This window comes from Chlamydotis macqueenii, chromosome W, assembly GCF_036417535.1.
Source record: "Chlamydotis macqueenii isolate bChlMac1 chromosome W, bChlMac1.mat, whole genome shotgun sequence".
NCBI lineage: Eukaryota > Metazoa > Chordata > Aves > Otidiformes > Otididae > Chlamydotis > Chlamydotis macqueenii.
This window is the reverse complement of record NC_141592.1, coordinates 47116922-47134575: the sequence shown is the minus strand read 5'-3', so window position 1 is coordinate 47134575 and position 17654 is coordinate 47116922. Positions and strand designations below refer to the sequence as shown.

Genomic DNA, 17654 nt, shown 5'->3' with positions numbered 1-17654 from the left:
AATCGAGCTGGCCCTGCCCAATCTGAACTTTTACATACTGTAGATGGTGATAAAGTCCCTGTGGTGCATGTAAGGAATATGCTGGGGAAAACAGTCTGGGTTATTCCTCCTCTGGGCAAAGGCAAACCCATCCCTGGGACTGCTTTTGCTCAAGGACCTGGATGTACTTGGTGGGTGATGCGGGAGGATGGGGAAGTCCGATGTGTACCTCAAGGAGATTTGATTCTAGGTGAAAACAGCCAATAATTTGAACTGTATATAATCATGTCTGTAGTTCTTTCATGTTCTATCAGAGGTAGTGCAGCAAGAATCACACTCAACAGTGAAGAACAAGCTTTGATGAAACCGAGAGATGTGCAGCAGTGATGGAGTCAGAACTGGCGACCAACAACTTCCTCGAGATCAACATCTTCAACTTGCAGACCATGGACGTGATACACCAGCCGCGCCAGAGGTACCAGCTACGAGTTCCAGATGCAGTATGTAACAACTTCACACTACATACCATCTCTCCTGCCCTGAGAGACTGCTATCACAGATGGGGCCCAAAGTCATGGACTAAATTAACTCAACAGACTTTGGAGGGATAGCTCATAGATTGAGATAGTGATATCTGTGTGTATATCTATAAGCATGACGTAAATGGTATGGAATAAGGGGTGGATACTGTCCTGGTTTCAGCAGGGATGGAGTTAATTTTCTTCTCAGTAGCCGGTGTGTTTTGGATTTTGTGTGTGAAGAATGTTGATAAAAACATTCTGATGATATGAGTTGTTGTTAATGAGACCAAGGACACTGTCTGGCTTTCCAAGTCTCGTTAAGGTCGCGTTAACGTGTAGATGCAGGAAGCTGGGCGAAAGACAGACAGAATAATTGATCCAAACTGGCCAAAGAGAGTATTCCATGCCATAAACGTCATGCTCAGTATATAAGTGGGGGTTGCCCATGGGAGGGGGCATCATTTTCTGGCATCCTTTTCTGTTCGGACATTCTTGTCGGGTATCTGTTCGGGCACCCTTGGCATTCTTTTCTTCTCTCTTGCTTGCTGGCATCGTTCCCTCTACCTTGCTAGCTTGCTCTCCCCCTTTGCTTGCTGCTCGGTGTTGTTCCTGTGATCACTGCTCAGGACGGGCTGTGTCGGTCATTCGGACATCGGGTGGTGAGAAATTGTACATTGTTCATTTTGTATATTTTGTAGATATTAATATCCTTATATCCTGTTAGCTTTGTAGTTTTTAGTATTTTTAGTAAACTGTTTTTATCTCAACCCACGAGTTTTCCTTTCTTCCCAATTTCTCTCCCCTGTCCCACTAGGTAGGGGGAGGGTGAATAAGAAACTGTGTGGTGATCCGGGCTAAACCACCACAAACATGTTTGTACTTTCCTCTGTTTTGAAACACTGACAAATTCTCAAATGGATAGCTAAAATGACCCCTCTTTAAGCTGAAGACAGAGAAAAGTCATTCTGAGGGATTTTGATCTCTAAGGTGGGAAAGCAAGAACTACATTTTTTTTAGTTTACAGGTGTCGTAGTTTAGCCCCAATCGGGACCAGACTACACAGTCTCTCTCTCACTCCCCCCACCCTCCAAGAGAATAGGGAGAGATAATATAAGGAAAAAGGCTCGAGGTTTGAGATAAGGACAGGGAGAAATCCTTAAAGTTACCGTTATGGGCAAAACAGACTCGACTTGGGGAAAACTATTCATTTATTACTAAAATCAAAGCAGAACAATGAGACAGAGAACAAGATAACCTCCCCCCACCCCTCCCTCTTCCTGGGCTTAACATTATCTCTACTACCTTCCCCCCACGAGCAGCACAGCGGGGAAGAGGGAATAGGGGTTATGGTCAGTTCATCACATGTCACTTCATGTTGCTGCTTCCTCGTCGGAGGAAGAACTCCCCACATTCCTCCCCTGCTCCATCGTGGGGTCCCTCCCACAGGCCACAGTCCTTCTTCAAACTGCTCCGGCGTGGGTCATTTCTTCCATTGGGTGCAGTCCCTCCAGAAGGGCTGCCCCAGCGGGCCCTCCAGGGGCCACAGCCTTTCAGGCATCTGCCTGCCCCTGCGTGAGGTCCTCCACGGGCTGCAGGTGGATCTCTGCTCCTCCATGGACCTCCATGGGCTGCAGGGGGACAACCTGCTCCACCATGGTCTTTACCCCAGGCTGCAGGGAAATCTTGGCCAGGAGCAGCATTACTCCTCCCTCTCCTTCTTCACTGACCTTGGTGTCTGCAGCTGTTCCTCTCACCAGAAATTCTTCACAACAGGCAGGCAGACGCCTCTCAGGTTCTCTTCACACCTCCTCTCCACTTCTTGCAGCTGGGCTGGGCTGAGTTGTGCCCAGACAGCCGCCCGGTGGGAGGCCAGAGGATGAGGCCTGCAAGGCCCACAAGGCTCACACCTCCCCCTCTCTGCCCCCACTCAGCGTCTTCACATCTTTTCCTCTCTTTTTTTTTCTATTTTTCCCCTTCTTAAATATGTTATCACAGAGGCGTTATCAGGGCACATTCTGCTACCAATTGGCTCGGCCTTGGCCAGCAGCAGGTCCACTGAACAAAGGGGAACAACTTCTAGCAGTTTCCTACACAAGCTACCACCTTAGGCCCCCCCTCACTAAATAAAACCAGAACAACAGCAAATGATTTTCCATTCTGTTTTCTTTTAGTAGTTCATCATGTGAACAGGAATAAATCCTACTGTTGGCTTTGTCCTATGGACAACAGATAAATCCCAATAATTTAAATAATTATATTATCCAAGCTTTGCATATTATTCAATTCCTCTTATGTCATCCTGTCACAGGTAATATGCATAGCAGTGCATTCAAAGATGAACAACAAGGAACTGCTGCCTTTTCTATAGGCTTCTAATCAGGGTTTGGTTGCTGATAAATGTGGCAGAAAAAACATGTTTTTAAAAGGCAGATATGAGCTTGAAGAGGCAAATAAACACCTGATAGTATTTTCCAAAGTACAGAGGTTTAATCATGACTTTAAATGGTATTAAATGAATATGTGGATGCTTTTTGCAAATCCTATTAGCAGCTTATCTACATACCCTGCCTACAGTCAGAATGTCTGACTGTGGTGCCACTGAATGTCATGGGGGATGACACTGAGATGACTTCTGCTACCATGTAAGCAATAACCCTCCTGAATTTAGTTCCATGGAACTATCATAGATTATGTTTGTTTCATCTTATATGTTGCTCACCACACTGTGGAGAAATTGGCAGATGAGATGTCAGACCATTTACACACTGATATTAACCAGTTTTCCATGGTTTTAATCTTTTAAAGGTTACTCAGGTTTCTATAGGATACAGGACAGGTGAAACAAGAAGGATTCTAAATTGCAAGGTCAGGCCTGAAGGTAAGAATTTTATTCTCCTATATACTATTTTACAAAGCTACATTGATCCATAACTCCAGGCAGGATGTGTCTTTCATGACCAATCTTATTCTTTTTTACTATGCAGCATGAGAGGATGCAACAATGCAACGTTCAGCATGCAAAATTCCTGGTTCCCAGTTATACAGAAATGAAAGGAAGGAAGAGCTGTGTAACTGGCCAGTCCTTGGGCATACTGAACCACAACAGTGCTCCTGGACTATGTCACTGCTAGACCAGACACTTCACAGAGCATCTCCTTCTACTGCCTTTTTTATCACATTATGGAGAATGGTTCATTCCAGTGTCTCATGAGTAAAAGAGTGTCAGAAGAACTTCATGACCTTGTAGCATTAACATCCATGTATCTGAATACCCTGGTCATGGCTTGATAGGAGCTAAAGGACTGAGGTGATCCTAAGCTTTTAAAAGAGTGCCAGAGGACCAGGAATGCACTCTAATGTGCTTTCGCTAGCTTATCCAGCTATGACTACTCTAGCACAATAGTGTTCAGTGAAATACAACCCCCCTTTATGTTTCTATGATTATTATACAAGTCTACTTTCCATCTCTTGCACATGTAAATTTTCATGTAATACATGTACATTTTCAAATTTACAGTAAAATCTAGTTAAAATGCATTACATTTTTGCATCTTAAAAAGATATTAGGATGAAATACATCTGAAATAATACAATAGTTTTATAACAGGTTTTTATGTTTGTATCATCCATTGCTATTTAAGGCATTTGAAAATGCATTGTTTATCCCAGCAAGCACACCACTTACCCTCAGCAGAGGGCCATTCTGGAACACATGGGGTTCATCACAAACTACACAGTATTCATTCAATACTGGTATTCGCTGCTCAGCAAATTCAATAGTCTGAGAACAACGAAAATGAAAAAAACAACATCTGCTTAAAAATAATTAACAGTCAGCTCATGCTCCACAGTGTTTCATAAATGGGTAAGATATGGCATCCTACCTGCACAAGAAAGCCACGGTCTCGTACCAGAATGCATTTTGCACCATAATTTTGCTGCAAGGAAAAAGTTCAGGCAACTTCAGTGTTGGTAGGCTAATTATAAGGAAATGGTAAAACATTTGTATTTTTGCATGCAAATATGTTAAACAATATTTGCATCTAAAAAGATCTCTCCTTTGCATAAATTAACCATTAAAAATAATCAATCCTTTTACTGTTTGCTGAGTGTGGGGTAGATTTTTAGCATTTCTTTTTAGTTTAGTTGTGATGAGATTTTGTATCTCAGCATACCAAAAACTTTAATCTCAAATGGAAATAGCAGTGCCTTCACTCCATTCTATATAAGCTGGCATTTGGTAACTTCCTTTAAATTTTAACTGCATATTGTCTGTCCAAATATGGGCTATATGCTTAGGCTCGAATGACTAACGTGTATCTCAAAACAGCTGAAAATTTTTTCTTTCATATATTTACTAAGATCTCACTTCTATGAGCATCACGCTAACAGACTTCTGTACTCAGATCCCACTCAGATTCTTTCTGCCTTTTTATTTCAATATAGAACAAATAAATTAGAAGGAATTTTTGTTATAGGAGTCAATAAAGTACAAAATGGGGTGTTTTACACAGCACTGGGCCTGCTGGCAGCAGCAGGAGTTAGGCTGTCTCCAAGGGGGAAAAGGATTCTCGCCCATGAGCTGGTGGGGCTAATTGAGAGGACTTTAAACTAGGCTTGAAGGGGGAAGGGGATACAACCAGACTCACTAGAGATGAGCCTTGGGGTGACGTGCCAAGGTTGGGGGTGAAATCAATAGCCCAGCTCAAGTGCATCTACACCAATGCACGCAGCATGAGCAACAAGCTAGAGGAGTTGGAAGCCATTGTGCAGCGGGATAGCTATGACTTAGTCACCATCACAGAAACATGGTGGGATGACTGTCATGACTGGAGTGCTGCAATGGACAGCTACAAGCTCTTCAGAAGGGATTGGCAAGGAAGGAGAGGCGGTGGGGTGGCTCTGTATGTCAGGGAGTGGTTTGACTGCATAGAGCTCAATGATGGTGACGATAAGGTTGAGTGCTTATGGGTAAGGATGAGGGGGAAGGCCAACAGGGCAGGTATCCTGCTGGGAGTCTGTTATAGACCACCCAACCAGGATGAAGAGGTAGATGAGGTCTCTCGTGAGACCTCACCTGGAATACTGTGTCCAGTTCTGGAGCCCCCAACATAAGAAGGACATGGACCAGTTGGAGAAGGTCCAGAGGAGGGCCACAAAGATGATCAGAGGGCTGGAGCACCTCTCCTATGAGGACAGGCTGAGAGAGTTGGGGCTGTTCAGCCTGGAGAAGAGGAGGCTCCGGGGAGACCTTATAGCGGTCTTCCAGTACCTCAAGGGGGCCTACAAGAAAGATGGGGAGAGGCTGTTCAGTAGGGCCTGTTGTAATAAAACAAGAGGTAATGGTTTTAAAATAGAGGGCGATAGATTTAGCTTAGATATTAGAAACAAAATTTTTACAATGAGTGGTAGAACACAGGAACAGGTTGCCCAGAGAGGTGGTGGATGCCCCATCCCTGGAAACATTCAAGGCCAGGTTGGATGAGGCTCTGAACAACCTGATCTAGTTGGAGATGTCCCTGCTCCTTGCAGGGGGATTGGACTACATGACCTTTAAAAGTCCCTTCCAACCCTAACAATTCTATGAAACGTTCTACAAGCGGTTGGCAGAAGTCTCACAATTGCTAGCCCTTGTTCTTGTGGGGGATTTTAACTTACTGGACGTCTGCTGGAAATACAACACAGCAGAGAGGAAAAAGTCTAGGAGGTTCCTGGAGTGTGTGGAAGAGAACTTCCTGACACAGCTGGTGAGTGAGCCTACCAGGGGAGGTGCCTCGTTTGACCTGCTGTTTACAAACAGAGAAGGGCTGGTGGGAGATGTGGTGGTTGGAGGCCATCTTGGGCTTAGCGAGCACAAAATGATAGAGTGTTCAGTTATTGGAAAGGTAAGGAGAGGGGTTAGCAAAACCGCTTCCATGGACTTGCAGAGGGCAGACTTTGGCCTATTCGGGACGCTGGTTGAGAAAGTCCCTTGGGAGACAGTCCTGAAGGGCAAAGGGATCCAGGAAGGCTGGACATTCTTCAAGAAGGAACTCTTAAAGGCACAGGAGCAGGTTGTCACCATGTGCCAGAAGACGAACTGGCAGGGTAGACGACCAGCCTGGCTGCACAGGGAGCTTTTGCTAGGACTCAGGGGAAAAAAGGAGAGTCTACCACTCTTGGAAGAAGGGGCACGCAACTCAAAAAAAGTACAGGGAGCTCATAAGGTCATGTAGAGAGAAAATTAGAAAGGCAAAAGCCCAGCTAGAACTCAATCTGGCCACTGTTGTTAAGGATAACAAGTGTTTTTACAAATATATTAACAACAAAAAGAGAGCCAAGGAGAATCTCCATCCTTTAATGGATGTGGAGGGGAACATTGCCACCAGGGATGAGGAAAAGGCTGAGGTACTTAATGCCTTCTTTGCCTCAGTCTTTAATAGTCAGACCAGTTATCCCCAGGGTGTTCAGCTCCCTGAGCTGGAAGACAGGGACAGAGAGCAGAATGAACCCCCTACAATCCAGGAGGAAGCAGTTAACGACCTGCTACGCCACCTGGCTACTCACAAGTCTATGGGGCCGGATGATATCCACCCGAGAGGACTGTGGGAGCTGGCGGAGGAGCTTGCCAAGCCACTCTCCATCATCTATCAGCAGTCCTGGTTAACAGGGGAGGTCCCAGATGACTAGAGGCTTACCAATGTGACGCCCATCTACAAGAAGGGTCAGAAGGAGGATCCGGGGAATTACAGGCCTGTCAGACTGACCTCGGTGCCAGGGAAGATTATGGAGCGGTTCATCTTGAGTACGCTCACCTGGCATGTGCAGGACAACCTGGGGATCAGGCCCAGTCAGCATGGGTTCATGAAGGGCAGGTCCTGCTTGACCAACATGATCTCCTTCTATGACAAGATGACCCACCTAGTGGATGACAGAAAGGCTGTGGATGTTATCTAGCTGGACTACAGCAAAGCCTTTGATACTGTCTCCCACAGCATTCTCCTCGAGAAGCTGGTGGCTCATGGCTTGGACAGGCGTACCCTGCGATGGGTTAAAAACTGACTGGATGGCCAAGCCCAGAGAGTTGTGGTGAACAGAGTTAAATCCAGTTTGTGGCCAGTCACAAGCGGTGTTCCCCAGGGCTCAGTCTTGGCGCCAGTCTTATTTAATATCTTTATCAATGATCTGGATGAGGGGATTGAGTGCTCCCTCAGTGAGTTTGCAGATGACACCAAATTGGGTGCGAGTGTCGATCTGCTCGAGGGGAGGAAGGCTCTGCAGAGGGATCTGGACAGGCTGGATCGATGGGCCGAGGTGAACTGTATGAGGTTCTACAAGGCCAAGTGCACTTGGGTCACAACAACCCCATGCAATTCTACAGGCTTGGGGAAGAGTGGCTGGAAAGCTGCCCGGCAGAAAGGGACCTGGGGGTGCTGGTAGACAGCTGGCTGAACATGAGCCAGCAGTGTGCCCAGGTGGCCAAGAAGGCCAACAGCATCCTGGCTTGTATCAGGAAGAGTGTGGCCAGCAGGAGTAGAGAAGTGCTTGTGCCCCTGTACTCGGCACTGGTGAGGCCACACCTCAAATACTGTGTTCAGTTTTGGGCCCCTCACTACAAGAAAGACATTGAGTTGCTGGAGAGTGTCCAGAGAAGGGCAACAAAGCTGGTGAGGGGTCAGGAACACAAGTCTTATGTGGGAACAGAGAGTGCAGCACAGCTGTCTGATATTGAAGAATTTGAGCTATGTCCTTGAACACCACTTGCTCAATAACAAAAAACAGCAATTAGAACAAGATAAGTAAATACCAAAGGCAAAAATAGTAAAGACAACTAAAAATCTATAACCAATCCAAATGAAGTTTAAGGCGCGTGAACAGTATATTGCTACCAATTGAATTAGATGATTAAGCGCGTGCATTCCGCGTGTAACTGAGAAAAGATATAAAAGACTTAGGCGGACGGACAATAAAGGTGTCTGGAACACCATCCATGGAGTCCGTGCCCTTACTGCAACAGTCTTATGAGGAGTGGCTGAGGGAACTGGGATTGTTTAGTCTGGAGAAGAGGAGGCTGAGGGGAGACCTCATTGCTCTCTACAGCTACCTGAAAGGAGGTTGTAGGGAGGCGGATATTGGTCTCTTCTCCCAAGTAACTAGCAATAGGGCGAGAGGAAATGGCCTCAAGTTGTGGCAGGGGAGGTTTAGGTTGGATATTAGGAAACACTTCTTTACTGAAAGAGTGGTCAGGCACTGGAACACGCAACCCAAGGCAGTGGTGGTGTCACCATCCCTGGAGGTGTTCAAAGAACATGTAGACGTGGCACTTCAGGACATGGTTTAGTGGACATGGTGGTGTTAGGTTGATGGTTGGACTTGATGATCTTGGAGGTCTCTTCCAACCTTAAGATTCTATGATTCTATTCTATGATTCTACAAAAAAATCAAAATTATCTATTTCAATCAATCCTTATTTTGAATAAGAGTCAGATCAGCTCCATTTACAGCTTTTTGGGGTTTTGTTTTTGTTTATAGTCTTATTTCCTTTCATTTCTCTAACTGCTTATTTGGGAAACTTTTCCCTTTTTTCTCCTGGGAAGTAGTCCTCCTAATTGTATTCATATATGAGATTCAAATATTTAAATGGATAACTGAAGAGAAGTTAGGATCCTGATTCATCGCTTCCACAGTCCACTGACTTCAAATCACAGTTAGGCATCCAGGTTACCCATATATCTGGTGCCTGCATGTAAAATGTGAAATAGACTCTTGATGTCCTTCTGCTAACATCAGTCAAACTGCACCTGACCTTGTATGTGATGATTTCCCCTCAAAGTAAATGTATTATAGCAATAAATTACTGGTAGCTTTTATAGACTGTCAAGTAGGGCTTGCATTTTTTCCATATCAGCTGATAACATCAGTAATGAAACCACTTCATTATATTATCAAAGCCAATGAGACTTTTTATTAACTTCAGGACAGAAAAGTTTGCTAAGTTAAGACATCCTTTGCTGATTCAGAAAAAAAAAGAATTGTGAGAAGTAAAAAGTCTATTGGCTCATCTTAAATTAATTTTGCTGTGCACATTACTGGAACCAACCACACAGCATGTATATAAATGATTTTATTATAGTATATCACTGCTTTTAGATTTGATGAGTATAGTTCACAGCTTATTAAACTAATTTACCACGAGACATAACACACTCAATGTAACTTTAGTATGCAGCATATACTATTTTGAATATATGCATGATATTTCAAGCAAGAATCAGCTTTTGCATGCTGAGAACATCAAGGTACCATCAGGCTAAGGGAGTGGAGAGGACTGTCTCCTAAGTGTCTCTCCCCAAGTCTAACAGAAAACAGACTGGTGCCTTGAAAGAGCACAAACAGATTCACTCTTTCCTCTAAAATATAAAAGCCATCTTTTAAGAGGCAGAAGAATTATTTTTGAGAACTCTTTCTTAAATTTAAAAATATGTGCTACCCTTTGTTTTCCCAATCGATCATGTCTTTGGGGAAAGAAAGGGGGCCAGTGTGGGCCTAATTCCTTCCCCGATCTCTAGCTGCCACCATCACATTTGAAGGTTAAACCTTTCACAAAGCACAAATGCACAAGAGGTGAGCTGAATCATGACTGCATTCCTTCCAGTATGATGATGATCACAGCTGAAAAGACCAGGAGAGGTGACTTGGCACACAAATGAGACAACAGACAGTTGCTTCTCCCATGAAGCAAACAGGGAAATGAGAAAAGACCTGTGTGACCAATCCAATTTTGCAGCACAGAAGCTCACATTCTCCTGTCTTCCTGCAGCAAGAAAGGAGGCAGGGAAGGAAGTGGATGACAGAACTTTTCCCATGGCCAGCAGCTGTACACTGAGCTGTATTCAATGTGAGATGTAAAATCTCTGTCTTGACCTAAGCAAATTCTGTTTTTATAACTTAAATATATGTGCATGCACAGTTGTTTAAATTCTCCTTAAAAAAACTGACTCCATTGCTCTTGCCTTCCAAGATATTAAATATATCCACTAATGTATGTCCTAAGTATTAATGCCTTTGCATAATAAGCATAATAGTACATTTGGAAAATAATAGGAGGAAAATAAGTAGAGTAAAAAAATTATTACGCACAGCAGCTTGTGAAGGTGATGAAGATGATGTTAAGATATCAATAAGCCCTGAGGTAAGAGAGAGACTCCTGCCCTCTGCTATGGTGGACTCCTTGAAAGGCTCCATTTTGGATGATTTAGGGGCATTGGAGTAAGTCTTGCTGAGTAACTTGTGATTCTTCAATCCATCCAATTCTTCCATTCTAAGATTACTGGAGTAGGACCCACTTAAAAGTTTGTGAGGCTTCAAGGTACTGTTGTGCTCACATCGAGGGTCCCCAGAACATGACCTACTTAATAGCTTATGGGGCTTTAAAGTGATGCACTCCTCCTGCTTGATGGCTGCAGAGCAAGAACGGTTCAACAGTTTGTGCGATTTAATAGCTATTGTCTGTTCAGCCCTAGGGTCACTTGACAACAAACAGCCAAAGGTTCTGTGAGATTTTGTGGCACACACATCTTCTGCCTTAACTGTGCTAGAGTAAGTCCTTCTCAGTAGCTTGTGAGTTTTGGAGATCCCATCCTGTTCTGACTTCAGTTTTGATTTATTTTTACCACAGCCAGGTGGAGGATAACTTGGTGACCTTAAAAATAAAGAAGAGGAAAATGTAGTTGGAGAATAATCAGTCTTGTGCAAGTCAAAGAAGTAAGTCCAGACATATACACATTTTTAAGTACCACCTGGCTTTATGTATTTGATTAGTGATAAACACAGCCCAACATTAAAAAAATGAACAGTTGTATACCAAATAGACATCTTACTCCTATTTATACAGAAACCCATTGTCCTAGTTTCAGCTGAGATAGAGTTAATTTTCTTCCTAGTAGCTGATATAGTGCTGTGTTTTGGATTTAGTATGAGAATAATGTAGATAACACACTGGTGTTTTAGTTGTTGCTAAGTAGTGCTTACATTAAGTCAAGGACTTAGCTTCTCATGCCCTGCCAGTGAGTAGGCTGGAGGTGTGCAAGAAGCTGGGAGGGGGCACAGCTGGGACAGCTGACTCAAACTGACCAAAGGGATACTCCATACCATATGATGTCATGGTCAGCATATAAACTGGAGGGGAGGGGGATCACTGCACAGGGTCAGGCTGGGCATCGTTGATGAGTAATTGCACTGTGCATCACTCATTTTGTATATTATTATTATTATTATTATTATTATTATTATTATTATTATTATTATTATTTTATCTTCCTTTGCTGTCCTATTAAACTATCTTTATCTCAACCCACAAGTTTGTGGGGTTTTTTTATTCTCCTCCCCATCCCACTGGAGGAGAAGTCAGAGGAGTGAGCAAGTGGCTGCATGGTGCTTAGTTGCTGGCTGGAGTTAAACCACAACACCCATCCATTGAAAAAAATATTAAATACTTAAGTTAGAATGATATCCTTACAACTCTTTGTAAAAGTCTCTATGTCTCTAAAAAAAACATTTATTCAGATTATTTTTGAAATGAAAGCCACATATTTCACACAAGATTATATCACATTTTTCTTATCAAAATCTGTCTTTCCTATGTAATCATCATATGATCCCATTAAAGTTATTGTCTTCTGAACACAGTATAACAAATTCTATGTCCAGATCCAATGGAAGATATAATGACCAGTGAAACTTGCAGGCAGTAACTCAAATTTATTTCAGCTGAAATGAACATTTTTTTTTTTTAAAATAACAATAATCGGAGTGCTTTGTGGAAGACAATTTGATGCCCTTCTCTCCTGTTTTAGAGAAATTCTAGCTCTGTAACACTAGAAATAAGAATGTGAGGGACTTCAATTGTGAGTGCAGAAAGTAGAGAACAAAAAGTTTTTATGAAACAACATTCACACGAACTGTCACATTTCTATAAGGTTCATGTTCACCTGTCCTTGCAAAGCAAGAATCAGTATCAGGTATGCTGAATCATTTTTCTACACTTTACAAGCAACCCTAATCTTTGGAGGTTTTTTCTGAGCTTCAATCAAATAGAAAATAAGTGAAACTCCAGGGGGAGAGGCTAACATGTTTCACCACCCTGTTAGCAAGTGGTGACAGTGGAAAATGGATGTGGAGGTTGCTGACTCACTGTTGCAGTTGGCTCATTACCACCCTTGGGCAAACAGGAGCTAGGAATGGTGCTCTAGGGAGAGAGAGAGGGTCTCTGTGTTTGGGCTGAGCAGTCTTTGGACAGGCACCGCAGTAGCAGATAAATCAAGAGGAGAAAGATCCGGCTGGCTTTTGTATGTCCTTTCTGAATAAAAAACAAACCCCAAGTTACAGCCTGTGCTAGGCAATGGTGCTTTGCATGGTTAGGGAATGGGTAAGCTTTCTACTTAGCACACCATCTTCCTCTTCTACCTTTGAAAAGACAAATAATCTTTTGTTATCTTTGACATTCCTCCCTTCTTCAATATGAGTGATCACTGTACTCCCTCTCTTTTTTATACATGGAATTTAGAATGTCAAAATTCATCAAAAAGAAGGAATGTTCAAAGAAGCATTCCATTCAAATGTACAGAAGGGGTGATATGTCAACCCTTCATAAGAAGGAAAACACACTAGAGTAAATAGTCACATTCTTGAAAGAGGTAAAATCAGAGCCTGATTTTACAGATACTTTTAAAAGAGTATGAGTAACTGGCAGAAGTCATAATGAATTCAAATGAACTGTTCACAAACTACTTCTTATGTTTTTAATGTTTTTGTTCTTTGAAATTCTGTGCCTGCATGTCAGAAGTGGTGAACATTCATGTACTCAAACAGTGGAGAGGGGTGATTGCTCAGCAGCTCTAAAGATCAGTCTTTCATTAATGATTATTCTGGTTTTAAAAAATTAAAAATATACACAGCTGTGGAAAGAACAGCTAGACAACCACAAAATTGTATATCTATATATATAAAATATATAATACATATATAATATATATATTCTTGCTATTCAAGACAGGCTGAGAGAGTTGGGGCTGTTCAGCCTGGAGAAGAGAAGGGTCCGGGGAAACCTTATAGTGGTCTTCCAGTACCTCAAGGGGGCCTACAGGAAAGACAAGGAGAAACTCTTCAGTAGGGACTGTTGTGACAGGACTAGGGGTAACGGTTTCAAAATAGAGGGAGATAGATTTAATTTAGATATTAGGAAAAAATTTTTTACAATGAGAGTGGTGGAACACTGGAACAGGTTGCCCAGAGAGGTGGTGGATGCCCCATCCCTGGAAACATTCAAGGCCAGGTTGGATGGGGCTCTGAGCAACCTGATCTAGTCGGGGATGTCCCTGCTCCTTGCAGGGGGGTTGGACTAGATGACCCTTGAAGGTCCTTTCCAACCCTAACCAGTCAAATGCTACCAAGTTAGTAAAGGTACAAATACAACCAAGTAAAGTAACATAAAATGAATTATTTCCAGCTCTAGATGAATCATGACTGTTTCAGCACTGAAATGATCTGCCTTCAAATAGTCTTAGAAGTTGCAATAGTACCTAGTTTGCTTTTGATGTCGTGCAAGGCAAGGACTGGAAACTCATGAGGTAAGATATAAATAGAGCACTTCTCTGTGGAGAAAAGTCAACATTTCACCTTGTGAAGTCTGCTGTGGATTTTTAACGGGATATGGTGTTAACAGCTCATTTTCCTTGCTATTACCTGCGTAACGTAGAAAAGATGTGCAGAGGGGATTTCACCCTTTTGTCAGACACCTTCTTATTGTGCGTACAATTAGATTTCTCTTTGCTGTTCTTCCACTGTTGCGTAACAAATGTCTGCATGATTCTGCAAATTAAGAAAGAAAAAAAGATTTTCTTATTCTAGACAAGACATACTCACTTTACTACTAGAGTCTCTCAGTTGCAATGTCCTCAGACAGAGTTTCTCTGTCAAATATGTGGACTGATGATTGGGTGCTTCAGCTCCTCAAAAATGCCTTTTTTTTTTCCCCGCATAAAACTAATTCACATGGAATTCTTATTAAGAATACAATCTGTGTAAACAACCACTGCAAGACTTATATAATTATGCCTCTCATGGAGATATAGAGACAAATTGATTCAAAGGCATTCTATCCAACTATAGGCGTCTGTCTCTCCAGTGACTACAGAGATAGGTTACAGTATCCACACTACTCAAGTAGGAGCATGTTCTCCTAAAGCACAAACATGAAGGTAGGGATGTCGAATATTACACTACCCAAAGGGATTTACAGAGAAGATAGAGCCAGACACTTCCCAGAGATGCACAGCAAAAGGCAGCGGTCACAAGTTGTAGCAAGTGAAGCTAAAAAACATAAAGGCTATAAAAAAAAGACATCCATAGAGGAGTGGTTAAGTACAACAGAATGCCCACAAAGGCTGGAGATTTTCACAGCTCAGTTGTCTGAGGCCCTGAAGTGAACAAATCCAACTTTGAAGTCAGTGTTACTTGGAGCAGGAGGTTGCACTAGGTGATCTCCAGCAGTCCCTTCTAAGCCAAATTACTCTATGACTCTAATCTAGCAGTGGGGGTCTATGAGTGATAAAGTCAAAGTGGAGGTTGGTATGGACTATATAAAAATTTTACTGACTCTTCAAAGATTAATATCCTGTTGCTCAGAGCCATGAGAGGTCATAGAGTTCATCGGTATTCTGACTTCTGCTCAACTGTGAATTATGCAAATATGTACCTGAAAATGTCTTATGGGAACCTTTGGTAATTATGCAGTGCACAAATCAGAGATGGTGTAAGTACTGAAATGTTTTAAGAGACTTTTCATGCCTGGGGAGCTTTTAATTTTTTTTCTCCAAAGTCATGTACCATAGAGATGTTAATAACATTGCTTCATTTGTATGACTACAAAAACGCTGCACTGAATTTCTTTAAAAACCAAACAGCAAAAGATTTTTTTTTTCTTAAGGGACTCTTACTGTTGTAAGGGTCAGATATTAAAGCCTATATTCTTGTCATTTTATTACACATACACAAGCATATGTGAAAAGACGACTCAGCAGAATGTTATTAAATTGAATTGTGCCATGAACATATGAAATTGCTAATTTTTTCAACTATTCTTCCCTCTTGTCCTCAAAACATGGATGGCCTAATGACTGTGATACATCCTAGAGGTCACCATGAAAGCATAGCCCCCTTAAGCTATACATGATGCTAAAAAAGATTCCTGCTCCAGAGGCTTCACAGTCCAAGGAAAAATTGACTGGATGGCCACAGTCAGAGAGCGGTGGCCAACAGTTCAACGTCCAGGTGGAGACCGGTGACGACTGGTGTCCCTCAGGGATCTGTGTTGGGCCCAGCCCTGTTCAACATCTTTGTCGGCGACATGGACAGTGGGATAGAGTGCACCCTCAGCAAGTTCGCTGACAACACCAAGCTGTGTGGTGCCGTCGACATGCTGGAGTGAAGGGATGCCATCCAGAGGGACCTTGACAGGCTGGAGAGGTGGGCCCATGCCATCCTCATGAAGTTCAACCAGGCCAAGTGCAAGGTCCTGCACCTGGGTCATGGCAATCTGTTGTGGTTTTGTTTAGTAGGGGGGGCCTAAGGTGGTAGCTTCTGTAGGAAACTGCTAGAAGTCGCTCCCCTTTGTTCAGGGGCCTAGGGCGGACCCACTGCTGGCCAAGGCCGAGCCGATTGGTAGCAGAATGTCTCGTGATGACGCCTCTGCGATAACGTATTTAAGAATGGGAAAATAGAAAAAAAGAGAGAGAAGAGAAGATGTGAAGAAGCTGAGCGGGGGCAGAGGCGCAGAGGGGGAGGCGCAGGCCTCATGGGCCTTGCAGGCCTCACCCTCTGGCCTCTCGCCAGGCAGCCGACTGGGCCCGACTCGGTCCAGCCCAGCTGCAAGAAGTGGAGAGGAGATGAGAAGTGAATGAGATGTAAAAAAGATCCTGAGAGACACCTACCAGCCTGTTGTGAGGAACAGCTGCAGACGCCAAGGTCAGTTCAGAAGGAGGGGGAGGAGTAATGCGGCTCCTGGCCAAGATTCCCCTGCAGCCTGTGGTGACGACCATGGTGGAGCAGGTTGTCCCCCTGCAGCCCATGGAGGTCCACAGAGGAGCAGAGATCCACTTGGAGCCTGTGAAGGACCCCACACCGGGGGAGGTGGATGCCTGAAGGCAGCTGTGGCCCGTGGAGGGCCCGCTGGGACAGCTGTTCTGGAGAGACTGAACTCCGTGGAAGAGATGACCCACGCCGGAGCAGTTCCACGAAGGACTGTGGCCCGTGGGAGGGACCCCACGCTGGAGCAGGGGAGGAATGTGAGGAGTTCTTCCCCCGACCATGAAGCAGCGGCGTAAAACAACATATGATGAACTGACTGCAACCCCCATTCCCTCTTCCCCCCTGTGCCTCTCGGGGAGCGGGGGAAGGTAGTAGAGATAATGTTAAGCTTGGGAAGAGGGAGGGGTGGATGGAGGTTATCTTGTTCTCTGTCTCATTATCCTGCTGTTTGTAGTAATAAATGAATAGTTTTCCCCAAGTCGAGTCTGTTTTGCCCGTGACGGTAACTTTAAGGATTTCTCCCTGTCCTTATCTCAAACCTCGAGCCGTTTTTCCTTATATTTTCTCTCCCTGTTCTCTCAGAAGGTGGGGGGAGTGAGAGAGAGACTGCGTAGTCTGGTCCAATCGGGGCTGAACTACGACACAATCCCAAGCACAAATACAGGCTAGGCGGGGAATGGATTGAGAGCAGCCCTGAGGAGGACTTGGGAGTGCTGGTGGATGAGAAGCTTAACATGAGCAGGCAATGCGCCCTTGCGGCCCAGAAGGCCAACTGAATCCTGGGCTGCATCAAGAGAAGAGTGGCCAGCAGATTGAGGGAGGTGATTCTGCCCCTCTACTCTGCCCTGGTGAGACCCCACCTGGAGTACTGTGTCCAGTTCTGGAGCCCCCAACATAAGGAGGACATGGACCAGTTGGAGAAGGTCCAGAGGAGGGCCACAAAGATGATCAGAGGGCTGGAGCAGCTCTACTATGAAGACAGGATGAGAGAATTGGGGCTGTTGAGCCTGGAGAAGAGAAGGCTCTGGGCAAACCTTGTAGCATCCTTCCAGTACCTAAAAGGGGCTTATAGGAAAGATGAGGAGAAAC

The 17654-nt window shown here is 43.9% G+C and overlaps 1 protein-coding gene across 2 annotated transcripts in view; it reads right to left on the bottom strand.

Annotated features, from left to right (window-relative positions):
- The window catches only part of LOC147596756 (protein mono-ADP-ribosyltransferase PARP8-like), a 175092-nt gene that overhangs the window by 44661 nt on the left and 112777 nt on the right, over positions 1 to 17654 (bottom strand). For both annotated transcript variants that reach the window (XM_086769533.1, XM_086769532.1), the window contains exons 11-14: positions 14223 to 14348; positions 10620 to 11181; positions 4385 to 4438; positions 4186 to 4281 (exon numbers count right to left, since the gene is read on the bottom strand). In XM_086769533.1, coding sequence (XP_086625659.1) covers positions 4186 to 4281; positions 4385 to 4438; positions 10620 to 11181; positions 14223 to 14348 — 838 coding nt within the window. The remainder of the gene's footprint in view (positions 1 to 4185; positions 4282 to 4384; positions 4439 to 10619; positions 11182 to 14222; positions 14349 to 17654) is intronic.